This window comes from Miscanthus floridulus, chromosome 4 (assembly GCF_019320115.1).
Source record: "Miscanthus floridulus cultivar M001 chromosome 4, ASM1932011v1, whole genome shotgun sequence".
Lineage (NCBI taxonomy): Eukaryota > Viridiplantae > Streptophyta > Magnoliopsida > Poales > Poaceae > Miscanthus > Miscanthus floridulus.
Window position 1 is genome coordinate 47,879,367 of NC_089583.1, and position 26,569 is coordinate 47,905,935.

At 49.4% G+C, this 26,569-nt stretch overlaps 1 protein-coding gene and 1 pseudogene across 1 annotated transcript; both read right to left on the reverse strand.

Annotated features, from left to right (window-relative positions):
- Window positions 1-7,248: 7,248 nt before the first annotated feature.
- LOC136551484 (protein SRC2 homolog) lies at window positions 7,249-8,661 on the reverse strand (annotated as a pseudogene).
- Window positions 8,662-18,198: 9,537 nt separating this feature from the next.
- On the reverse strand, window positions 18,199-19,602 carry LOC136551486 (protein SRC2 homolog). Its single transcript, XM_066543031.1, has one exon. It carries the CDS (start codon window positions 19,419-19,421, stop codon window positions 18,444-18,446), a length of 978 nt encoding a protein of 325 aa, XP_066399128.1. The 5' UTR covers window positions 19,422-19,602; the 3' UTR covers window positions 18,199-18,443.
- Window positions 19,603-26,569: the final 6,967 nt, after the last annotated feature.

Sequence of the window (26,569 nt, forward strand, 5' to 3'; positions counted from 1 at the left end):
CCAACCAATGGACATCTTGATCTCAACATTGAAGGGAAAGCCATGGATACCAAGGTATATCGTTCCATGATAAGCTCTCTACTTTATTTGTGCGCATCTAGGCCTGATATTATGCTTAGTGTGTGCATGTGTGCTAGATTTCAAGCTAACCCAAAAAGAGTGTCACTTGGTGGCCATTAAGAGAATCTTGAGATATTTAGTACACACTCCTAACCTTGGCTTATGGTATCCTAAGGGCTCTAGGTTTGATCTACTTGGGTATTCGGATTCCGATTAAGCCAGTTGCAAAGTAGATTGAAAAAGCACTTTGGGGACATGTCAATTCCTTAGATGGTCCCTAGTGTCTTAGAGTTCTAAAAAGCAAAATTGTGTAGCCCTTTCCACCACCGAGGCTGAGTATATTGCAGCCGGTGCATGTTGTGCTCAACTACTATGGATGAGGCAAACCCTTCAAGATTTTGGATGTCACTTCACAAAAATCTCACTCTTGTGTGACAACGAAAGTGCCATAAAGTTAGCCAACAATCTCATAAGCCACTCTAGAACCAAACACATAGACATCCGACATCATTTCTTGAGAGACCACGAAACCAAAGGAGATATCAAAATTCGCCATGTGAGCACTGAAAAGCAACTAGCCGATATCTTCACAAAGCCCCTTGATGAGTCAAGGTTTTTTGCTTTGCTTAGTGAGCTAAATATACTTGATTCTCATAACATAGTTTGAATTTTAGCATGCCTCTATTTGATAAACTAGTATATAGGCAAAAGAGTTGAAAATTTTCATATTGTGCATGAAAATGATTTATAAAAGGCAACTTATGTATCTTGATCATGGTCTGTATTGATTATTTGTTTCTGGTCATGGTATATAGGTGATATGTGTCCATATCTTATATAGAGAAAATCATATAAGATTATAGCTAACTCCCACTATTTTGGGGAGTGCGGCAGCGCTGCGCCTACCATGCTGGCAGTGTCGCTCTACGACAGTGCCTAGGCTAGGCATACGGCAGTGCCGCACTTTGAATCTCAATTGAGATTCGGCCCAAATGGTTTTACTATGGAGCCCATTTATTCTTCCTCTTACCCTTAGGTCCGCAGTAACTTCTTTCCCTCTCTCTTTCCCCACAACGCCTGACTCCCACGCCTCTCTCTCCTCTCACGCCCATGCCATCGCCATCGCTTGGATGCGCTGTTGCCTAGTCTCTAGCAGTGCCGCGGCAGCCGCCAGCCCTCCCTCAACATCACTGATGGCTGCTACTACCCCTAGCCCAAGCAAGTTTCTTTCCTCTGCTCTTCCATTCCTCGTTTGAGAAGATGGAGCACTAGAGTTAATGACCGAAAGGGAAAAAAGAAGATGAATGAGCAAAGAGACAAGTTTCCACCTTATCGTGGTCGAGGGAGGTCAACAGTATTAGGCTGTAGTACAGCTCCAAGGGGACTTGGTGACTAGGGGAGGCGTGAGCAATATATTGAAGACTGAGGAGAGGCTGGAGATGATAGGTCGTACCACTGATGCCATTCCTGACACCCCACAACATCTCTCTGAGTTTGATGGCTAGATACATGAGAGATTTTGAGGGTGAGATCATCATGAGACCTCCAGATGACTCCCGCCAGCATGCAATTGTCAATTATTCCAAAAGTTGGAAGCTAGTGGAAGAGGCAAGGGGATCAATCCCTATGCAGTGCGCAAAGATTTGGGCATTGATTGTAGATTTTGGAATGAGTTTCATTCCAACTTTTATGCCACTGCCATTCTTGCATCCCAGAAAACCAAGATCATTAAGATGCAGTATATTGATTGGCATGAGATGCAGGAGAAGGAGGAGCCTAAGTTTGACAAGGTAATCAAACTTTATGACATGTTCTAGCTTTCAGACATCATGGGTTTTCAGTATAACTGGAATGAGGAGGTCCTTGCATAGTTTCATGCCACATACTTCTATGACCAGACCTCTAATGAGATTCACTGGATGACTGATGGTCGGCACTACTGAGTCGACTTTGTCACTTTCAGCTAGATTCTTGGCTTTGGGGAGGAGCACAGAGGTTACACTTACATTCATGATGAGCCTCAAGCTGAGATCTGTGACATCAGTTACATGTGGAGAGATAGAAGGATTACAGATGGCAAGAGGAGTGGTCTACACAACTTCTATTACATCCTCAACAACCTCATTAGGAACACCATCAACCCAAAGGATGGAGTAGCCTCAGATATTAATGGCTATGTGAGAAATGTGTTGGCTAGATTTGCTCCAGGTGGGGACAGGTTCAATGTCCCTAGATTCATGTGGACTGAGTTGAGATTTGTAGTGGAGGAATGGAGGTGGGGGCTGCCCTATGCCCCTTACCTCATGTTCATGATTGAGAGGGTCACTGAATTTTATTTTCCAAAGGATGGGATGCACACTGTCTACAAAATTGAGAAGACCGAGCCTAGCTATAGCTACTCAGGGAGCGGGGAGCTCTCATGCTCATATAGATATCTCTGAGTCTTCTTGCTCTAATTCTTGTAGAGGAGGCAAGATGAAGAAGTTTGGCAAGTGGTTGAAGGCAATCTTCGGCAGGTGCACCTATGCAGCTGACAGAGCGTATGAGACATAGCTTGAGCAACGTCAACAGCGTGGAAAGGACCTTCCACCACTTCCTCCTATTCTACCTCCTCCACAGTATGACCTTCTGAAGTCTCTCTGATACAGATTCAGATGATGAGGATGACGATGATGGTGATGGTGGTGCCGAGGACTGCTGCAGGAGGTGATGATATTGATTGGACGGACATCCTAGGGAGATGTCGAGTAGGTGTTGATCTTTCTTCTTTTCTTCTCTTTTTGGTGCTTTATGCTAAAGGGGGAGAAAATTAGAGGGGTCAACAACTTTTCAGCAGCAGCTATGCCGCTTCATAGTCCTATTCGATGAGTGTTAGTTTTCGCTAGGTGGAAAGTTTGAGAGTCAGCTCAAAACTCTAAATTGTGAAATAATGCTACTATTTGACTCTTTGTGTATTAGATATGGACATGTATCGTTATGTGGATTAGAAGTCATCTTATTGTGCTAGGTTGCATATCATTTTGTCTGGGCTAGCTGTGTGGTGTCTATTCTGATCTGTGCTGTTACAGCAAGTGCGACAATGCCGCACCCAGCTGCAACAGCAAACCATGTTGTGCATAAACTAGTCATTTGCATCACATTTTACTTACCTGACACAATATGCATCACCCCACAGGAGCATGGATGTAGGGGGAGCCCCATCACTTTCACTAAAATGTGAATCTTGGCTTCTTATTTCAATTTGAGAATTCAATTCTATATTCACATACTTAGAGGGAGGCTCTATACCCATGGCTCGAAAAGTCTTAGTATTTATTTCATATCTTTTGTAAGCATTAATTGGGTTGTCATCAATCTCCAAAAAGGGGGAGATTGAAAGTGCAATCAAGTCATAATTGTGGGTTTTGGTGATAATGACCACGCAATTAGAGAACTAATAAGATTTAATGAGATAACAAACAAGGAATTTATATTCGAGGATGCTACACGAAACGGAGGAGCCTCCAATTATAAATGTAGATGGCTTCAAACTCAAAGGAGGTTTAAATTCTTTTATATATTGAATTTGAGTATAGAAAAAGCCGTACTATAAAGGGGCACAATGCTTAAGCTAATATGTGCTACCAAGTGCTCAAACAACCACATGCATCCTTAGATTCATAGCCAAGATAGTCCACTTCACTATTACCCTTGCTGTCTTGCGTGGTGCCGGCACTGCCGCACTTGAAGAGTGGTTCGCCGACCTCGAGGCCGCGGGCTCCGGTTCGCTTCGAATCCTTGGTCGCGGGCTCCGGCACGCCCGACCCCTTGGTCGTAGGCTCTGGTTCAACTGACTCCTTGGTCGCGGGGTCTGGCTCGCCCGACCCCATGGTCGCGGGCTTCCGGTTCGCCCAAACTTGAGGACGCAGGCTCTGGCTCACCCGACACCTTGGATGTGGGATCTGGCTCACCTGACCCCTTGGGTGTGGGATCCGGCTCGCCCGACCCCTTGGTCGCGGGATCCAGCTCACCCGACCCTGAGGTTGCGGGCTCCGTCTCGCTCGACCTCGAGGCCACAAGCTTCCTCTCGCCTGACCCCTTGGGTGCGGTGTCCATGTTGAGGGCTAGGGGTATATATACCTTTCCCTTTCCTCCCCAACTGGCTATCTGTGATTTAAAGTGACCATTGGGGGTTAGGGGGTACATATACCTTTCCCCTTCCTCTCCAACGGAAACTGAACATGTATCTTCTTCCTCACTTAAGCATGCCCAAAATAGAGCAGGAGCTCTCTCTCTCTCTCTCTCCATTGTTGACCTAAAGCCCCCAAGCAAATCCATTGATTTTCCCATCAATCCTTGAGAGAAAAGGGTCTAACTTGATTAGAGAGCAACTCCATTGATTCCCTAAACTCTAAATAGCACTTGGTTCATGTTTTAGCCAGGCGGTTGTGTTTGTTACTCTTGGAGCTTGGCTCCTAGTCGGCTAGAGCGTCGCCCGTGGAGCTTGCCAACTTATGTGGCAGCACCGGGAGATTTGAAACCATATCTTGGAGCTAGTAAACTCACCCCTCATCTCAAGAGTTAAGTCTCTTGACTTGAGAACGAGGAAGGGCTGGATAGCTCTAAGCCTTAGTGGCTAACCTCAACAATGTGGAGGTAGGCAAGCCTTGGTGGCGAGCCGAACTACGAGATAAATCATTGTGTCACTTGTGCTTGATTTACATTACTTGCATGACATATGGTTGTTGAGGTGATTTCTAGAGTTTGATGCTGGTCTACTTGTGTGTGGTGTTTCCACCACTTTCAGCAGTCGATCTATGATCTACTATCCTTGCAGGAAGCTAGGAAATTTACCCTATCTAAATTTCGATAGGTAGATTTTGAACTGTGAACTAATCTCTCCTGCAGGTGCGGCAGTGCCGCTGGTGAATTTGACTTCGGTTTGAGTTGAATTTTTACAGGCCTATTCACTCCCCTCTAGGCGTACCAGTGATCCTACTAGGCAAAACTCCCCCCAACTCCCTGACCAAAAACTGGGATCTAGTGACTGCAACCAACAAGCTGCCGCCCCCGACACCTGCATCGTGGCTACTCGAATCCACTTACTAGGCTCAACAAAATACATCTCAAAAATAGTCCTCACAACAGGAAATCCACAGCTTAGGGTTCTCCCCATCAAACCTAGGAAAATTGAACTTAGGCAGCTTGCTATTGGAGTGGTGGTAACCCCCATGACCATAGCCCCCAGTGACCGTGATGATCACGCTGCGGCTGCTCCCGAACTAGACCATCCCCAATCTGAAACATATGACCTCCCTGCTCTAGAATGGACCCAGACAACGAACAGTGCATGCCCGGGAACGGACACGGTAGTGGAACAGGAATCAGACCAGTGTGGAAGGTAGAAGCAGAGATCGGAATCATACCCTTGACCGGAGACTGAATCAGAGGTTCAAGTCCCTGGTGACAAAGTTCGATGTGGGGCCCAAAACACGGGCTAGTGGCTGGTTTCCCAGCGTACGAGGACGCGAAGGCCGCGCCCGGCTGATGCAGGATGCCCGCCAGTGCCGATGGACTAGCGTCGAGTGCGGCACGACTCACCGCCTTGCGCAACGCCGTCATCTCTTCACGCATCTTCTCCACGGCCTCCTCGGACTTACGGATCGCGCCTATCTCGAGACGCAGCTCCTTCACCGACGTGTCGATCGTCGGCTTACAGGTGTCGAACACCTGGGTTGCATCTCCAGCTTGGCGAAACGCTCGGAGATGAAGCTCTCGACCGACCTGATCCATCGGCCCAGCGAGGTTTGCACCTTGCCCAACGACGACTCCATGCCTCCGATGCGGCCCTCCAAAGCCGAGCGTATCGCCTTCATCTCATCGATGAGGAGCTTGGTGTTCGGATCCATGGCCCCAAGCTGGCGGTGGAATCTGGTGTAGTGGTCGTGATCTATTTGGTGTGGCTATTGGGTAGTGGCTCGGATCGACTCGCTACGCTCGTCACCGATCAGAACGACCTCGGCATGGACCTATGGAATCACACGCTCGACACCGAAGCGAAGAGCGGTGATCAACTTGCCGTCGGGTATTACTTTCCCAGATCGAGGTGAGAGCGAGGAGAAGAAGGCCGAGGAAGGGTGTCCGGTACCAATTTGTTAGCAGCAAAGGTAGGAGAAGAGAGGAATCGGAGTGAAGGACAGGAAGCAGAGTAGAGGTCGGGGAACAGATAACTTCTTCGATCACGAGTTGGGAGAGTTTGTTACAGAAATAGCATAACCCCTCTTACAAGAAGCTCTCTGGCTTATATAGCGAAGCACTCTCACACACGCACTCCTCAGCTGGGCTTCACACGTTGGCCCAGTCCAGGCCTAAACACCCAAGGGTTCATGGTCTTGGCCCGCCTCGGCCTTTCCTTACTGGAGCTGCCCTCCGCGCCTTCCTGTAGCTCGGCCGACGCAGCTCTGCTGGCGGCTGGTGATGATGCAGAGGCGCCAACAATCTGAACCGTGATATATATCAGGACCAACACTTTGCTCGGCCATAGAAGAGTTATCCTACGGCCATATGGAGTAAGCCCATAACCTTACAAGGCAGAGGCAGATCGACGCTTGCCGCTGAGTTTGTCGAGGATGAGGAATTGAGGATGGCTGCCGATTTATTTGTTTTTTTTTAGCCATCTCCGAAGTGCGGAATGACAGAACAAGTTGCAGAGAACGTCGCACGTCATGCACGCGTGCAATTTTATTTCCACCGTAAAACGAAATGGGCATGGTACCGCGTCTTCCTTCTCGTCGTAACTGCAAATTGCCCAGTGGCGGAGTCAGCACGAAAATGCAAGCAAAGAATGAAAGTAAGCTGTCGTTCTGCAATACAATCTGATGGAGATATGTGATCCAATTAAATCCATGGAGCATAGAAGAAAAGCATATGCCGAATAGAGGTCTCGGCACGGCATCTCGCTGCTTACTCCATCCAATTGGAATCGGAAGCAATGAGAATGCACTGGTGGCTCCCACCGAGTCACTGAACTTGGTCGTCGTCTTCGATACACCCATAACGCAGCGATGGGAGGAGGGTAGAGCAGTCAATGGCGCCCGAGGACGAGATCGCAGCGCGTTGTTACCGATCAACGCAGATACTCCTACTCCGCAGCTATCTATCCGTGAATCAATCGAAACAGCTCGATGTATGATCCAATCCAATACACACTTAGCGACAGGATTAATTAACTCGGCATTTTTCAAATCTCAGATGAGGATCTCAAGTCTCAGTCTCAACAGCAATACCGCCGCAATAAACCACAACGGCGAAAAGAAATTCAAGGATGGGGATAGAATAGAACATGATCTAATTTGCGGTTCATCATAAAGTAAATATTTAGGACACCAAGACGAAGGTGAAGAAGGTAGATGATCGACAAGCGCAGCAGCCGGCCAAATGATTGGAGGATCCATCAGGTCCGATGATCAGTAGTCGTCGTCGCCGCCGTAGTCGTCATAGCCACCCCCGTAGCCGCCGCCTCCGTACGAGTCCTCCCTCTCCAGGTTCTCCTCCACCCTCTCCGACACGCGCTCCTCGAACTTGTCCTCCAGCAAGCTGGCCCCGCCGGCCAGCGCCAGGCCTCCGAGCACGCCCGCCGCCGCGCCCACCGCCAGCCCCGTCCCCATCCCCATCTTGTTCTTCTTCTTGCCGTCGGCACCAACGGCGCTGGTTCCGTACGCGGCGGTGGCGGCGGCGACAGGAGGAGCGCCGTACGCTGCGGCAGGAGGAGCGCCGTACGCCGGCTGAGGAGGCGGCGGCGCGGAGCCGTAGGTGGAAGGGTACCCCGCCGGGGGCGCCGCGGTGTAGGGCTGCGCGGCGCCGTAGCCGCCGCCGCTGCCGTAGGCGCCGCCACCGGAGCCGTAGCCACCTCCGGAGCCGTAGTAGCCGCCGCCAGCAGCAGCGGCGGCGGACGAGCCGTAGGGGTCACCACGGGTGCCCGCGTTGGCGTAGCCCGCCGGGGCCGGGTAAGGGTTGGGGTCGTAGTACCTGGACGGTTCCTTGACGGCGACGCGGACGTCGACGGCGGCCGTGGGGGCGGCCCGAGGGGCGCTTGAGGCGGAGGTTGCGCGAGGCCTTGCCCCCGATCCCGGCGTCGTCGAGGACGTCGCGGAGCGGGAGGCGCGCGGATCCCACGAGCGGCTTGACGCCCTCGGCGGCGTTGGCGTGCACGACGTCGATGTAGAGGACGGCGTCGTCGAGGCGGGAGGAGGGCGGGAGCGGGACCAGGAGCTTCTCGTCCCACGCGGGGTTCTCGCCGTTGTCGAGGTCCACGCGGGTGGAGCACTTGGCGCCGGAGTCGATCCACACCACGGCGTACGGCTTCAGGTCGCCGTGGCGCCAGTTGACGTTCTTCAGGTCACGGGCGGAGCCCACGGTCACCTCCACCTCGTAGCGGGAGCCCATCGCTGGTGGCTGGTGCCCGAGCGGGATGGATCACGTCTCTCAGGGGAAGGAAGGATGGATCGAAGGGAAAGCTTTTGCTTTCGCGGTGACGACTGCACGAACTGGAGCAGCACGAGGAGGAAGGGGACCCGTACAAATAGGGCCTGCACTGGCGGCTCGGCTGGGGAGTGGTGCGAGTGGGGACGGTGGAAACACGGCAGAGAAAAATACTATTTTAATAAAAAAATTATAAAAAATAAATTATAAAAAACCGAACAGAGCCGTTAGGATAAACACATCATTGGGCTAACAAATGTTCACTTTAAGAAAGATAGAATATATAGCGCTTGTCAAGCAAGAAAGCAAGTTGGCGTACCTCACCCACTAAAGAGCATCATGACCATGACACAACCATTGAAGCTCATACACATGGATCTCTTTAGACCGGTCGCCTACCTAAGTATCGGGGATAACAAATATGGTCTTGTTATTATTGATGATTATTCTCGTTTCACTTGGGTATTTTCTTGTTTGATAAGTGTCAAGTTAGAGACAAAGTGAAGACTTTTGTGAGAAGAGCTCAAAAGGAGTTCGGTCTCCCCATCAAGAAAATAAGAAGTGACAATGTGACCGAATTCAAGAACACCCAAGTTGAGGAGTTTCTTGATGAAGAGGGGCATCAAGCATGAGTTCTCAACTCCATACACCTCTCAACAAAATGGTGTAGTAGAGAGGAAGAACCGTACACTAATTGACATGGCAAGGACAATGCTAGATGAGTACAAGACTGCCAGACCTCTTTTGGTGTGAAGCCATCAACACCGCTTGCCATGCCATCAACCGCCTCTACCTACATAAGAAGTTGAAGAAAACTTCATATGAGCTTTTAACCGGTAACAAACCAAAGGTGTCCTACTTTAGAGTGTTTGGGTGCAAGTGCTTCATACTTAATAAGAAACCCAAAACCTATAAGTTTGCACCTAAAGTTGATGAAGGTTTTCTTCTTAGTTATGGATCAAATGAGCATGCCTATTATGTTTTCAACAAAACCTCCGGGAGAGTTGAAATAGCGGTAGACGTGACATTTGATGAATCTAATGGCTCTCAAGTAGGAGCAAGTTGATTCAAGTGTTGTAGAAAAGGAGGATCCACCATGTGAAGCAATCAAGCAATTGGCTATTGGTGATATAAGACCACAAGAATACGAAGTCACTAAATGGAGGTTCCTCAAGCTGCTGATGAACAAAGTTCCGCTAACATACATGATGCTGAGGGGGAGCCAGACCCCTGCTGCAAATCAGTAGAGTGGCAGTGCCGCACATAAGAGTGGTAGTGCCGCACTCCCTCTGACAGTAGCAGCAAGTCCAACTCCGATTCAAGGACAAAACCTACAACCCATATTCGAGCAAGAAAATAATGAAGATCTAGAAGATGGACAAGAGACCATTGATCATCCAAGGCTAAGGCAAACAATACAATGGGATCATCCCATTGACAACATCCTTGGGAGTCTTCAAAAGGGAGTAACAACTCATTCACATTTAGCAAACTTTTGTCAATATTACACGTTTGTTTCCTCTTTGGAGCCTCTTAAGGTATAACAAGCACTTGGAGACCCAGATTGGGTGATGGCCATGCAAAAAGAGCTCAATAACTTTGAAAGAAACCAAGTATGGACCTTAGTGGAGAGACCCAACACCAATACCATTGGTACCAAGTGGGTCTTCTGCAACAAGCAAGATGAGAATGGCGTGGTGACAAGAAACAAGGCAAGATTGGTTGCTCAAGGTTTCACTCAAGTAGAGGGCTTAGACTTTGAGGAAACATATGCACTGGTGGCAAGACTTGAAGCAATCCAAATGCTTCTAGCCTATGTTGCTCATTACAATTTCAAGCTATATCAAATGGATGTGAAGAGTGCATTCCTCAACGGCCCCCATTCAAAAATTTGTCTATGTTGAGCAACCACTGAGTTTTAAAGATCCCAAGTTCTCCAACCATGTCTACAAACTCCAAAAGGCGCTCTATGGGCTTAAGCAAGCACCAAGAGCATGGTATGAATGCCTTAAGGAATTCTTTCTTAAACAAGGCTTTGAAATAGGCAAAGCCAACCCTACCCTTTTCACTCACAAAGTTAGTAAAAATATATTTGTGTGCCAAATATATGTCGATGACATAATATTTGGTTGTACTAATCATCCTTTTTGTGAGGAATTCAGTAGGATTATAACCAAGAGATTTGAGATGTCCATGATAGGTGAATTGAAGTTCTTCCTTGGATTTCAAATCAAGCAAGTGAAGGATGGAACTTTCATTAGCCAAACGAAGTACACCCATGATATGCTCAAGAAGTTTGACATGGTGAATGCCAAGCCTATCAAAACTCCCATGCCAACCAATCGACATCTTGATCTCAACATTGATGGGAAAGCCATGGATACCAAGGTATATCGTTCCATGATAAGCTCTCTACTTTATTTGTGCGCATCTAGGCCTGATATTATGCTTAGTGTGTGCATGTGTGCTAGATTTCAAGCTAACCCGAAAAGAGTGTCACTTGGTGGCCATTAAGAGAATCTTGAGATATTTAGTACACACTCCTAACCTTGGCTTATGGTATCCTAAGGGCTCTAGGTTTGATCTACTTGGGTATTCGGATTCCGATTAAGCCAGTTGCAAAGTAGATCAAAAAGCACTTTGGGGACATGTCAATTCCTTAGATGGTCCCTAGTGTCTTAGAGTTCTAAAAAGCAAAATTGTGTAGCCCTTTCCACCACCGAGGCTGAGTATATTGCAGCCAGTGCATGTTGTGCTCAACTACTATGGATGAGGCGAACCCTTCAAGATTTTGGATGTCACTTCACAAAAATCTCACTCTTGTGTGACAACGAAAGTGCCATAAAGTTAGCCAACAATCTCATAAGCCACTCTAGAACCAAACACATAGACATCCGACATCATTTCTTGAGAGACCACGAAACCAAAGGAGATATCAAAATTCGCCATGTGAGCACTGAAAAGCAACTAGCCGATATCTTCACAAAGCCCCTTGATGAGTCAAGGTTTTGTGCTTTGCTTAGTGAGCTAAATATACTTGATTCTCATAACGTAGTTTGAATTTTAGCATGCCTCTGTTTGATAAACTAGTATATAGGAAAAAGAGTTGAAAATTTTCATATTGTGCATGAAAATGATTTATAAAAGGCAACTTATGTATCTTGATCATGGTCTATATTGATTATTTGTTTCTGGTCATGGTATATAGGTGATATGTGTCCATATCTTATACAGAGAAAATCATATAAGATTATAGCTAACTCCCACTATTTTGGGGAGTGCGGCAGCGCTGCGCCTGCCATGTGGCAGTGTCGCTCTGCGACAGTGCCAGGTTAGGCATACGGCAGTGCCGCACTTTGAATCTCAATTGAGATTCGGCCCAAATGGTTTTACTATGGAGCCCATTTATTCTTCCTCTTACCCTTAGGTCCGCAGTAACTTCTTTCCCTCTCTCTTTCCCCCCAACGCTGACTCCCACGCCTCTCTCTCCTCTCACGCCCATGCCATCGCCATCGCTTGGATGCGTGTTGCCTATCTCTAGCAGTGCCGCGGCAGCCGCCAGCCCTCCCTCAACATCACTGATGGCTGCTACTACCCCTAGCCCAAGCAATTTCTTTCCTCTGCTCTTCATTCCTTGTTTGAGAAGATGGAGCATAGAGTTAATGACCGAAAGGGAAAAAAGAAGATGAATAAGCAAAGAGACAAGTTTCCACCTTGTCGTGGTCGAGGGAGGTCAACAGTATTAGGCTGTAGTACAGCTCCAAGGGGACTTGGTGACTGGGGGAGGCGTGAGCAATATATTGAAGATGAGGAGAGGCTGGAGATGATAGGTCGTACCACTGATGCCATTCCTGACACCCCACAACATCTCTCTGAGTTTGATGGTAGATACATGAGAGATTTTGAGGGTGAGATCATCATGAGACCTCCAGATGACTCCCGCCAGCATGCAATTGACAACTATTCCAAAAGTTGGAAGCTAGTGGAAGAGGCAAGGGGATCAATCCCTATGCAGTGCGCAAAGATTTGGGCGATTTTGGAATGAGTTTCATTCCAACTTTTATGCCACTGCCATTCTTGCATCCAAGAAAACCAAGATCATCAAGATACAGTATATTGATTGGCATGAGATGTAGGAGGAGGAGCCTAAGTTTGACAAGGTAATCAAACTTTATGACATGTTCTAGCTTTCAGACATCATGGGTTTTCAGTATAACTAGAATGAGGAGGTCCTTGCACAGTTTCATGCCACATACTTCTATGACTAGACCTCTAATGAGATTCACTGGATGACTGATGGTTGGCACTACCGAGTCGACTTTGTCACTTTCAGCTAGATTCTTGGCTTTGGGGAGGAGCACATAGGTTACACTTACATTCATGATGAGCCTCAAGCTGAGATCTGTGACATCAGTTACATGTGGAGAGATAGAAGGATTACAGATGGCAAGAGGAGTGGTCTACACAACTTCTATTACATCCTCAACAACCTCATCAGGAACACCATCAACCCAAAGGATGGAGTAGCCTCAGATATTAATGGCTATGTGAGAAATGTGTTGGCTAGATTTGCTCCAGGTGGGGACAGGTTCAATGTCCCTAGATTCATGTGGACTGAGTTGAGATTTGTAGTGGAGGAATGGAGGTGGGGGCTGCCCTATGCCCCTTACCTCATGTTCATGATTGAGAGGGTCACTGGATTTTATTTTCAAAGGATGGGATGCACACTGTCTACAAAATTGAGAAGACCAAGCTAGCTATAGCTACTCAGGGAGCGGGGAGCTCTCATGCTCATGTAGATATCTCTGAGTCTTCTTGCTCTAATTCTCGTAGAGGAGGCAAGATGAAGAAGTTTGGCAAGTGGTTGAAGGCAATCTTCGGCAAGTGCACCTATGCAGCTGACAGAGCGTATGAGACACAGCTTGAGCAACGTCAGCAGCGTGGAAAGGACCTTCCACCACTTCCTCCTATTCCACCTCCTCCACAGTATGACCTTCTGAGTCTCTCCGATACAGATTCAGATGATGAGGATGACGATGATGGTGATGGTGGTGCCGAGACTGCTGCAGGAGGTGATGATATTGATTGGACGGACATCTAGGGAGATGTCGAGTAAGTGTTGATCTTTCTTCTTTTCTTCTCTTTTTGGTGCTTTATGCTAAAGGGGGAGAAAATTAGAGGGGTCAACAACTTTTCGCAGCAGCTATGCCGCTTCATATCCTATTCGATGAGTGTTAGTTTTCGCTAGGTGGAAAGTTTGAGAGTCACTCAAAACTCTAAATTGTGAAATAATGCTACTATTTGACTCTTTGTGTATTGGATATGGACATGTATCGTTATGTGGATTAGAAGTCATCTTATTGTGCTAGGTTGCATATCTTTTTGTCTGGGCTAGCTGTGTGGTGTCTATTCTGATCTGTGATGTTACAGCAAGTGCGACAATGCCGCACCCAGCTGCAATAGCAAACCATGTTGTGCATAAACTATCATTTGCATCACATTTTACTTACCTGACACAATATGCATCACCCCACAGGAGCATGGATGTAGGGGGAGCCCCATCACTTTCACTAAAATGTGAATCTTGGCTTCTTATTTCAATTTGAGAATTCAATTCTATATTCACATACTTAGGGGGAGGCTCTATACCCATGGCTCGAAAAGTCTTAGTATTTATTTCATATCTTTTGTAAGCACTAATTGGGTTGTCATCAATCTCCAAAAAGGGGGAGATTGAAAGTGCAATCAAGCCATAATTGTGGGTTTTGGTGATAATGACCACGCAATTAGAGAACTAATAAGATTTAATGAGATGACAAACAAGGAATTTATATTCGAGGATGCTACACGAAACGGAGGAGCCTCCAATTATAAATGTAGATGGCTTCAAACTCAAAGGAGGTTTAAATTCTTTTATATATTGAATTTGAGTATAGAAAAAGCCGTACTATAAAGGGGCACAATGCTTAAGCTAATATGTGCTACCAAGTGCTCAAACAACCACATGCATCCTTAGATTCATAGCCAAGATAGTCCACTTCACTATTACCCTTGCTGTCTTGCGTGGTGCGGCACTGCCGCACTTGAAGAGTGGTTCGCCGACCTCGAGGCCGCGGGCTCCGGTTCGCTCGAATCCTTGGTTGCGGGCTCCGGCACGCCCGACCCCTTGGTCGCAGGCTCTGGTTCAACTGACTCCTTGGTCGCGGGGTCTGGCTCGCCCGACCCCATGGTCGCGGGCTCCGGTTCGCCCAAACTTGAGGACGCAGGCTCTGGCTCACCCGACACCTTGGATGTGGGATCTGGCTCACCTGACCCCTTGGGTGTGGGATCCGGCTCGCCCGACCCCTTGGTCGCGGGATCCAGCTCACCCGACCCTGAGGTTGCGGGCTTCGTCTTGCTCGACCTCGAGGCCGCAAGCTTCCTCTCGCCTGACCCCTTGGGTGCGGTGTCCATTGAGGGCTAGGGTATATATACCTTTCCCTTTCCTCCCCAATGGCTATCTGTGATTTAAAGTGACCATTGGGGGTTAGGGGGTACATATACCTTTCCCCTTCCTCTCCAACGGAAATGAACATGTATCTTCTTCCTCACTTAAGCATGCCCAAAATAGAGCAGGAGCTCTCTCTCTCTCTCTCTCCATTGTTGACCTAAAGCCCCCAAGCAAATCCATTGATTTTCCCATCAATCCTTGAGAGAAAATGGTCTAACTTGATTAGAGAGCAACTCCATTGATTCCTAAACTCTAAATAGCACTTGGTTCATGTTTTAGCCAGCGGTTGTGTTTGTTACTCTTGGAGCTTGGCTCCTAGTCGGCTAGAGCGTCGCCCGTGGAGCTTGCCAACTTATGTGGCAGCACCGGGAGATTTGAAACCATATCTTGGAGCTAGTAAACTCACCCCTCATCTCAAGAGTTAAGTCTCTTGACTTGAGAACGAGGAAGGGCTGGATAGCTCTAAGCCTTAGTGGCTAACCTCAACAATGTGGAGGTAGGCAAGCCTTGGTGGCGAGCCGAACTACGAGATAAATCATTGTGTCACTTGTGCTTGATTTACATTACTTGCATGACATATGGTTGTTGAGGTGATTTCTAGAGTTTGATGCTGGTCTACTTGTGTGTGGTGTTTCCACCACTTTCAGCTGTCGATCTATGATCTACTACCTTGCAGGAAGCTAGGAAATTTACCCTATCTAAATTTCGCTGGGCAGATTTTGAACTGTGAGCTAATCTCTCCTGCAGGTGCGGCAGTGCCGCTGGTAAATTTAACTTCGGTTTGAGTTGAATTTTTACAGGCCTATTCACTCCCCTCTAGGCGTACCAGTGATCCTATAGGCAAAACTCCCCCCAACTCCCTGACCAAAAACTGGGATCTAGTGACTGCAACCAACAAGCTGCCGCCCCCGACACCTGCATCGTGGCTACTCGAATCCACTGACTAGGCTCAACAAAATACATCTCAAAAATAGTCCTCACAACAGGAAATCCACAGCTTAGGGTTCTCCCCATCAAACCTAGGAAAATTGAACTTAGGCAGCTTGCTATTGGAGTGGTGGTAACCCCCATGACCATAGCCCCCGTGACCGTGATGATCACGCTACGGCTGCTCCCGAACTAGACCATCCCCAATCTGAAACATATGACCTCCCTGCTCTAGAATGGACCCAGACAACGAACAGTGCATGCCCGGGAACGGACACGGTAGTGGAACAGGAATCAGACCAGTGTGGAAGGTAGAAGCAGAGATCGGAATCATACCCTTGACCGGAGACTGAATCAGAGGTTCAAGTCCCTGGTGACAAAGTTCGATGTGGGGCCCAAAACATGGGCTAGTGGCTGGTTTCCCAGCGTACGAGGACGCGAAGGCCGCGCCCGGCTGATGCAGGATGCCCGCCAGTGCCGATGGACTAGCGTCGAGTGCGGCACGACTCACCGCCTTGCGCAACGCCGTCATCTCTTCACGCATCTTCTCCACGGCCTCCTCGGACTTACGGATCGCGCCTATCTCGAGACGTAGCTCCTTCACCGACGTGTCGATCAGTCGGCTTTACAGGTGTCGAACACCTGGGCTTGCATCTCCAGCTTGGCGAAACGCTCGGAGATGAAGCTCTCGACCGACCTGATCCATCGGCCCAGCGAGGTTTGCACCTTGCCCAACGACGACTCCATGCCTCCGATGCGGCCCTCCAAAGCCGAGCGTATCGCCTTCATCTCATCGATGAGGAGCTTGGTGTTCGGATCCATGGCCCCAAGCTGGCGGTGGAATCTGGTGTAGTGGTCGTGATCTATTTGGTGTGGCTATTGGGTAGTGGCTCGGATCGACTCGCTACGCTCGTCACCGATCAGAACGACCTCGGCATGGACCTATGGAATCACACGCTCGACACCGAAGCGAAGAGCGGTGATCAACTTGCCGTCGGGTATTACGTTCCCAGATCGAGGTGAGAGCGAGGAGAAGAAGGCCGAGGAAGGGTGTCCGGTACCAATTTGTTAGCAGCAAAGGTAGGAGAAGAGAGGAATCGGAGTGAAGGACAGGAAGCAGAGTAGAGGTCGGGGAACAGATAACTTCTTCGATCACGAGTTGGGAGAGTTTGTTACAGAAATAGCATAACCCCTCTTACAAGAAGCTCTCTGGCTTATATAGCGAAGCACTCTCACACACGCACTCCTCAGCTGGGCTTCACACGTTGGCCCAGTCCGGCCTAAACACCCAAGGGTTCATGGTCTTGGCCCGCCTCGGCCTTTCCTTACTGGAGCTGCCCTCCGCGCCTTCCTGTAGCTCGGCCGACGCAGCTCTGCTGGCGGCTGGTGATGATGCAGAGGCGCCAACAATCTGAACCGTGATATATATCAGGACCAACACTTTGCTCGGCCATAGACATTATTGATGGCAGAAGGCTACGGATACAGCTCCCTTTTTCTCAAAAGAAGAAGACGACGAAGAAGAAGAAAGGGGAGGAGGAGGAGGATACGGCTCCCTTTGCTTGCAACCTACTGCCGGTCGGCAGAGTTATCCTACTGCCATATGGAGTAAGCCCATAACCTTACAAGGCAGAGGCAGATCGACGCTTGCCGCTGAGTTTGTCGAGGATGAGGAATTGAGGATGGCTGCCGATTTTTTTTTTTTTTTTTGAGCCATCTCCGAAGTGCGGAATGACAGAACAAGTTGCAGAGAACGTCGCACGTCATGCACGCGTGCAATTTTATTTCCACCGTAAAACGAAATGGGCATGGTACCGCGTCTTCCTTCTCGTCGTAACTGCAAATTGCCCAGTGGCGGAGTAGCACGAAAATGCAAGCAAAGAATGAAAGTAAAGCTGTCGTTCTGCAATACAATCTGATGGAGATATGTGATCCAATTAAATCCATGGAGTATAGAAGAAAAGCATATGCCGAATAGAGGTCTCGGCACGGCATCTCGCTGCTTACTCCATCCAATTGGAATCGGAAGCAATGAGAATGCACTGGTGGCTCCCACCGAGTCACTGAACTTGGTCGTCGTCTTCGATACACCCATAACGCAGCGATGGGAGGAGGGTAGAGCAGTCAATGGCGCCCGAGGACGAGATCGCAGCGCGTTGTTACCGATCAACGCAGATACTCCTACTCCGCAGCTATCTATCCGTGAATCAATCGAAACAGCTCGATGTATGATCCAATCCAATACACACTTAGCGACAGGATTAATTAACTCGGCATTTTTCAAATCTCAGATGAGGATCTCAAGTCTCAGTCTCAACAGCAATACCGCCGCAATAAACCACAACGGAGAAAAGAAATTCAAGGATGGGGATAGAATAGAACATGATCTAATTTGCGGTTCATCATAAAGTAAATATTTAGGACACCAAGACGAAGGTGAAGAAGGTAGATGATCGACAAGCGCAGCAGCCGGCCAAATGATTGGAGGATCCATCAGGTCCGATGATCAGTAGTCGTCGTCGCCGCCGTAGTCGTCATAGCCACCCCCGTAGCCGCCGCCTCCGTACGAGTCCTCCCTCTCCAGGTTCTCCTCCACCCTCTCCGACACGCGCTCCTCGAACTTGTCCTCCAGCAAGCTGGCCCCGCCGGCCAGCGCCAGGCCTCCGAGCACGCCCGCCGCCGCGCCCACCGCCAGCCCCGTCCCCATCCCCATCTTGTTCTTCTTCTTGCCGTCGGCACCAACGGCGCTGGTTCCGTACGCGGCGGTGGCGGCGGCGACAGGAGGAGCGCCGTACGCTGCGGCAGGAGGAGCGCCGTACGCCGGCTGAGGAGGCGGCGGCGCGGAGCCGTAGGTGGAAGGGTACCCCGCCGGGGGCGCCGCGGTGTAGGGCTGCGCGGCGCCGTAGCCGCCGCCGCTGCCGTAGGCGCCGCCACCGGAGCCGTAGCCACCTCCGGAGCCGTAGTAGCCGCCGCCAGCAGCAGCGGCGGCGGACGAGCCGTAGGGGTCACCACGGGTGCCCGCGTTGGCGTAGCCCGCCGGGGCCGGGTAAGGGTTGGGGTCGTAGTACCTGGACGGTTCCTTGACGGCGACGCGGACGTCGAGGCGGCCGTGGGGGCGGCCCGAGGGGCGCTTGAGGCGGAGGTTGCGCGAGGCCTTGCCCCCGATCCCGGCGTCGTCGAGGACGTCGCGGAGCGGGAGGCGCGCGGATCCCACGAGCGGCTTGACGCCCTCGGCGGCGTTGGCGTGCACGACGTCGATGTAGAGGACGGCGTCGTCGAGGCGGGAGGAGGGCGGGAGCGGGACCAGGAGCTTCTCGTCCCACGCGGGGTTCTCGCCGTTGTCGAGGTCCACGCGGGTGGAGCACTTGGCGCCGGAGTCGATCCACACCACGGCGTACGGCTTCAGGTCGCCGTGGCGCCAGTTGACGTTCTTCAGGTCACGGGCGGAGCCCACGGTCACCTCCACCTCGTAGCGGGAGCCCATCGCTGGTGGCTGGTGCCCGAGCGGGATGGATCACGTCTCTCAGGGGAAGGAAGGATGGATCGAAGGGAAAGCTTTTGCTTTCGCGGTGACGACTGCACGAACTGGAGCAGCACGAGGAGGAAGGGGACCCGTACAAATAGGGCCTGCACTGGCGGCTCGGCTGGGGAGTGGTGCGAGTGGGGACGGTGGAAACACGGCAGAGAAAAATACTATTTTAATAAAAAAATTATAAAAAATAAATTATAAAAAACCGAACAGAGCCGTTGTGCGCGTGTGCCACTTGCCTGCTGGCCTCCCACCCAACGTTTGACCCGACTGACCGCGACGATGCGAAGTCTGCAGTCCGCACCAGCAGTGGCTTGGGCATGCAAAATTTTTTGCAAAATGAGTATGGTAGTGTTTTCGTTGTTATTTGGTAAATAATATCTAATTATAGTCTAATTAGGCTTAAAAGATTCGTTTCGTGGATTTCGTTTAAATTGTGTAATTAGTTTTATTTTTTATTTATATTTAATGCTTCATGCATGCGTCTAAAGATTTGATGTGACAGGAAATGTGAAAAATTTTGCAAAATTTTTTGCAAACTAAACTGGACCTTGCATTGCAATGGATCAATGCGGGCCCACCAATGCGGGCCCACCCACCAATGCGGGCCCACCTCACCCACCCCCGCGCCCTGACCACTTGTTTTCCCGGTGGTAAGGTGGTTCCACTCCACAGCGCAAGGCGCAAGCCGAACGACGGCTACCACGGGCCACGGCCGTTTCCTTGCTCGTCGTCTTCCTCTTCAAGTTCAGCCTGCGGTCTTTCCTGGTCTGCGGTGCTCTTTGCTTAGCTACGAAGGAATGACGACATTGTCTTCTTTCCTTCCACGGTATTATAACATTGACCCTTATTATTATTCATTATTAGTCCTAGCTGGACTATACGTATATGTATTACCAATATTTTAGCTACGCTGTGTTGACCAGACCTGCAGTACACGACCAACTTGCTGCCCGGTTTTGAATCCTAATTTGAATTTCTGCACCAGAAGTTGACACTTTATCATGATTTAGAATAATTTAAAATAAAGAACAAAGATGAAATGACACAGAGATGAAGCAAAACCAGCTCTTCTGAAAATGGGTTCCATAGCACTTAGACATCCTGAGATTCATAAAAGAGTAACAGCATATTTGGTTGGCTGGTTCGTATCGTTGCTGGTTCGTAAAAAAGTACTGCTGGCTGGTTTGTGTGAGAGAAAAATACTATTCCGGCTGAAAATTTACGATCGTTTACGACAAGCCACAACCAAACGAATAGGCTATAAAATGCACTACGATTTTAAACTTTTCATAGATTCACGGTTAAGCCCTCTAGCTAAAAAAAACAACCATTTGAATTCTCATTCTAACGCCACGCTCAGTATAAAAGTTCCCACAAGCCCACCACGACACTCGTAGATGCCTATGTGGCCGTGCCAATATGGATGAGGTCTGCCAATATGGATGAGGTCAGGTAAAACTTGTAAACCTCTCTCCCCCATTTCTACGTATATGTCCACACCCTCTCTTGACAGGTAAGGCACATGGTCACTGTCGTGCTGACCTGCTCTCCCTCGGCAATGCTTCCAAGGACCAAATGGTCCAAACAGAGGGGAGTGGGAGTTGAATTAGGGCTCTAAAATTTTAATCATGACAAATCTTAGCCTATGTAATTCTCACATACCCGTACTTGCCTTTGAAAATGCATCTAGGCCTTAAGTGAGTTTTGTTGGGTTCAATAACAACATGATTAAGGAACTAATGCATTTCATGAGTGAAACTGATATGTATGGAGCTTATATTTTTGAAGCAAATCTATCCACTTCCTCTATTCTAAATTGTAAGTCGTTCTCACTTTTTTAGATACATAGCTTTTACTAAGTATCTAGACATAATTTATATTTAGGTTCATAGCAAAATCTATGTTTCTAGAAAAGCTAAAACAACTTGTGTTTTGGAATGGATGAAGTATATCTTAAACTCTAATAAAGCAAAACTCCACTACCCTATTTTTTCTCATTCCACAGCTCTCCACGTCATCGTTGCCTCCTGGCCCACGCATCTACCTCCACTCATGACATGTAACAGAAATAGCTCATCAGGAATATCATTTGTCTTCGGTTTCCATTTTCACCTCTATTGTTAACCGATGGCACCAATAATTTATTGCTAGCACTTGGTGTCTGTGGGGGTATGGCCTCCGGTATCCACAAGACAAGACATGGGCCACACCATCAGAGGTGGCCCAGCCCACAAGATCAAGGCGTGCACGACGCTGTTCGGCGTGCACCGTAAGTTATTGTATAGTACCAAATATGATACTTTCCTTGTAACCCTGCCCCTCCAGAGTATATAAGGAGAGGCAGGGGTCCCCTAATGAACACGATCCATACATCTCAATGCAATACATCAGAACACATGATGTAGGTATTACGTCATACTAACGGTCGAACCTGTCTAAATCTTGTGTCTTGGTGTTTGTATTACCATCTCGCTCCTGATCTCGCTCACCTCTACGACAAATCTACCATCGTGGGATACCCCTCGGTGGACTGCCGAGCATCTTTTGTCGATAGTTGGCGCGCCAGATAGGGGTGTGCATTTGATCCCATGGCGAGCCAGATGGACCTCAAATCAACAACGCGTTCTCATCGTCAATCTTGTGGAGATCCATGTCGGTCCACGACGACGATTCATCGCTGGCTACACCAGCCCCCGCGATAGTAAATCCGATCTCGGAACCACCTCTGAGGTCGTCTTCACCAACAACTCACCGCTCGCTAGGTGCTCGCCGTCAACGCCGACCAGATAACGCCATACGTCGCCAACCAGACTTTCTATCTAAAGCTAAGTCATGCTTTAATATTCTTCTAAATATTCTCCAATCTCCGTATATCGCCATAATGTTTCTCCGAACTAGTTTTCTCCATGTTTGCTCTCCAAACGATTTTCTGAACCCCCAAACAGTCGCGTTGATGCTCGGACACCTCTAGAGACGGCCTTGTCTCCGGCTCCTCCCTACACGTGCTACGGGCTCCGCGCTCTACGTTATGGGTGGTCGATAGTGGCTCCTTGGTCACTGCCTGTTCCTCCTACACGTGCACAGGCTCCGCACTCGACGTTATGGACTATGGGCTAGCTAGGGCTAGAGACTCAGCTACACACTAACTGGTCGGGCAGTTTATATTAAATATAAATACATCTTCGCTCCAACTGATCGCCGAGCTACATACGCTATTTTTTTTCTCTGAAGTTCATATATTTTTACATCATGTACTACCCATTCTACATATTTGTATTGCAGGATCATTGTTCAGGTGATCGGATCACTTGGTGTTCGGACTTCTCCACCGATCAACTAGTCGGACCGCTAGGTTCATCGACTTCATTGCCGACCAGTTGATCGGACTGTTCATCGTTCGCTTCTACTCGATGCACACTTCGCTGCCGACTAGTTGACCAGACTGTTCGTTGCTCGTGCTTCATCGCCAGCTACGCCGGTTACTCCTCGCCGCTCGGATTCTTCGTGCTCGAGGACTAAGTGGGCACACTTCACCGCACGGACGTCGCCAGCTACGCCGGTGCTCGGACATCGCCAGCTACGCTAGGGACTCCTCAGACATCGCCAGCTATGCCGGGGACTCCTTGGTGCTCGGACGTTGCCAGCTATGCCAGAGACACCTCGGTGCTCAGACATCGCTAGCGACGCTAGGGACTCCTCGCTCTTTGGTGCTCGGACATCGTCAGCGACGCTGGGGACTCCTCGCTCTCTAGTGCCCAGACATCGCCAGCGGCGCCAGGGACTCCTCGCTCCTCGATGCTCGGACATCACCATCGACACCGGGGGCTCCTCGGTACTCGGACATCGCCAGCGACGCCGAGGACTCCTCGCTCTTTGGTGCTCGAACATCACCAGTGACGCTAGGGACTCCTCGTTCCTCGGTGCTCGGACATCGCCAGCGATGCCAGGGACTCCTCGCTCCTTGATGCTCGGACATCGCCAGCGACTCCGGGGACTCCTCGCTCCTTGGTGTTTGGACATCACCAGCGACGCCGGGGACTCCTCGCTCCTCGGAGCTTGGACATCGCCAGCAACGCTAGGGACTCCTCGCTCTTTGGTGCTTGGACATCGCTAGCGACATTGGGGACTCCTAGCTCCTCAGTGCTCGGACATCGCCAGCGACGCTAGGGACTCATCGCTCTTTGGTGCTTGGACATCGCCAGCGACGCCAGGGACTCCTTGCTCCTTGGTGCTTGGACATCACCAACGACACCGAGGACTCCTCGCTCCTCGGTGCTCGGTCATCGCCAGCGACGCCGGGGACTCCTCGCTCCTCGTTGCTCGGACATCGCCAGCGATGCCGGGGACTCCTTGGTGCTCCCTTGGTGGTCGGATCTTGCTATGTCTCATAGGTGTGCTATCAAGCTGCTCCATGCTGTTTGGATCAGGGTGCTGATCTTGGGCAGCATGTCTAGGGTCTTGATGCGCGTATGTCGGATGATGTCGGCAAAGCTTTTAGACTTCTTTTTCTTTGACCCTGCTACAAGATTCATTCTTCATCTTCCAGCAGGCTCGTGGACTAAGTGGGCACACTTCACCTTGTGGTGAATGTGCTTGTTCTCATCTCGAGGCTACGCCCGGGGACTGGCTGCCTGCTCGGCTGGTCTTCTACTTTCTGACCCTAGCACCACGTGACTATGTCACCTACTATCAGGCTTGAAGACTAGCTGTGGGGGTATGGCCTCCTGTATCCACAAGATAAGACATGGGCCATACCATCAAAGGTGGCCCAGCCCACAAGATTAAGGCATGCACGACGCTGCTCGATGTGCACCACAAGTTATTGTATAGTACCAAATAGGATACTTTCCTTGTAACCCTGCCCCTCCAGAGTATATAAGGAGAGGCAGGGGTCCCCTAGTGGACATGATCCATATATCTCAATGCAATACATCAGAACACAGGATGCAGGTATTACGTCATACTAATGGCCGAACTTGTCTAAATCTTGTGCTTGGTGCTTGTTTTACCATCTCGCTCCTGATCTCGCTCACCTCTATGACAAATCTACCAACGTGGGATACCCCTCGGTGGACTGTTGAGCATCTTTTGTCGACAGTGTGCTATCAAGCTGCTCCATGCTGTTCGGATCAGGGTGCTAATCTTGGGCAGCATGTCTGGGGTCTTGATGCGCGCATGTCGGATGACATCGGCAAAGCTTTTAGACTTTTTTTCTTTGACCCTACTACAAGATTCATTCTTCATCCAACATGTCAGATTAACTCAAGCATGCTTAGAATCCTTTTCTATTCTACTGCTACATGCATGTAGCATGCACTGACAAGTCATCCAACATGCAAGTATTCACCTAGTATCTTATAAAGCTACTCCCCACTTGTGGGGGGTATGACCCTAGATACCCATGGTAGACCACATGGGCTACACCCCCGAGGTGGCCTAGCCCACAAGATGAAGCCTTGCAGGGCACGACTCTGCTCGGTGCCTCCCGCAAGACATCAAAAAGATATCTTGAAGATATTATGAGATCTATTAGGATATGTATGATCCTAAGATTCCTGTAATCTGTTATTACTTTTTGGTTATCTCTTAGATCTAACCAACTTGTAACCCTACCCCCAGGACTATATAAGGCGGGCAGGGACCCCCTCCAAACTCACATAATATCATACAATAGCTAATATAAACCAACAGACCACAGGAGTAGGGTATTACGTCATACTAACGGCCTAAACCTGTCTAACTCGTATGTCTCTGTTGCCTTCTTGTTCTTGATCACACGCTTCTCTACCGATCAATCTACCTTTGTGGGATACCCCTCGGAGGACTGCCGATGATATTCTGTTGACAGTTGGCACGCCAGGTAGGGGGGTGCATGTTATTTCCTTGTCGAACAAGATGGCTTTTTCCGTAGGATCTTTGTCCCTTCTGTAGCCTGGCTAGATCTTCACTGTTGGATCCATCTCAAAAGTCATCAATGGTGACGGAGTCAGAGAGCTCATCGAGCCAGTACAGATCAATGCTGCGCTGATCACCCCAACACCTGCGACTATAGATCTAATCTCGGAACCGCCTCTAAGGTCCCCTTCGTCAATGAGTCACCGCTCACTTTCTCGCTACTAGAGGAGACAGATCAACAATGATGATCTGATCGCATCCATCGATCGGGTCAGTCTGAAGCTCGTCGATTGCCTCTCCATCGCCGAATCGGCTCTGGACACTCTAGTTCAGCGCCGACCACCCTCCGATCTAGATCTATCGAAGGATGCTCAGGAAACTTCAAGGGTTATGGCCCAACCCTTCGGGTTCACCAACACCATCGCCGTTTACCAAGATGCCCTAAGGGGCAAATTCGCCGATCAGGTTGGAGATGTCCATCCTCCCACCGACCAGATCGCCGACCAGCCTCCATCGGCCATCAACATGCTGCATGTCATCCACCGCCCCAGAGCGTCCCTCCAGACCATCCTGGAGGAGAATCTAGACTCCGAGTCCTAGGGCTCTATGGAGACCATCGCTGAAATGACCACCAAACTACTTCTTCCCCCTCTGTTCCATGGCGGCGCAATCTTCAATGTCAGCATCGACAGCCCCCTCGAAACGGTGAAACCAAGGAGGAACTGAAAGGACCTAGGATGCCACCTAGAGGGGGGGTGAATAGGCGTTTCTAAAAATTAACACCTTTAAATGTGGAAATAATTAGTAAAGGGAGTTTCCAAATTGGAAACTCCAAATAAGAGTAATACCACCCCTCACAAGTTAGCCACAGAGTATACAAGGTATAAATAATATATCTAGAAGCTATAACCCTATAACACAAAGTTAGAACTGAAAATAAATATTTTCGGCACAGAGCTCTAATACCGGACATGTCCGGTATGCACGGTTCTGCAGAACAGCCTCGAACTTGCTCCTTTCGATTTCTATCTTCAAACTTGGCCGCAGGTACCTACTAGAGATATCAATATACACAGAGAACCTGCACAAGAGCTGGAGCAACACAAATATCGAATGAAATGCAAATTGAGACACGATATTTGTTTTATCGAAGTTCAGACTCGTTCGAGTCCTACTCTCCATTGAGGGGGCTGTGGGTGACCCAG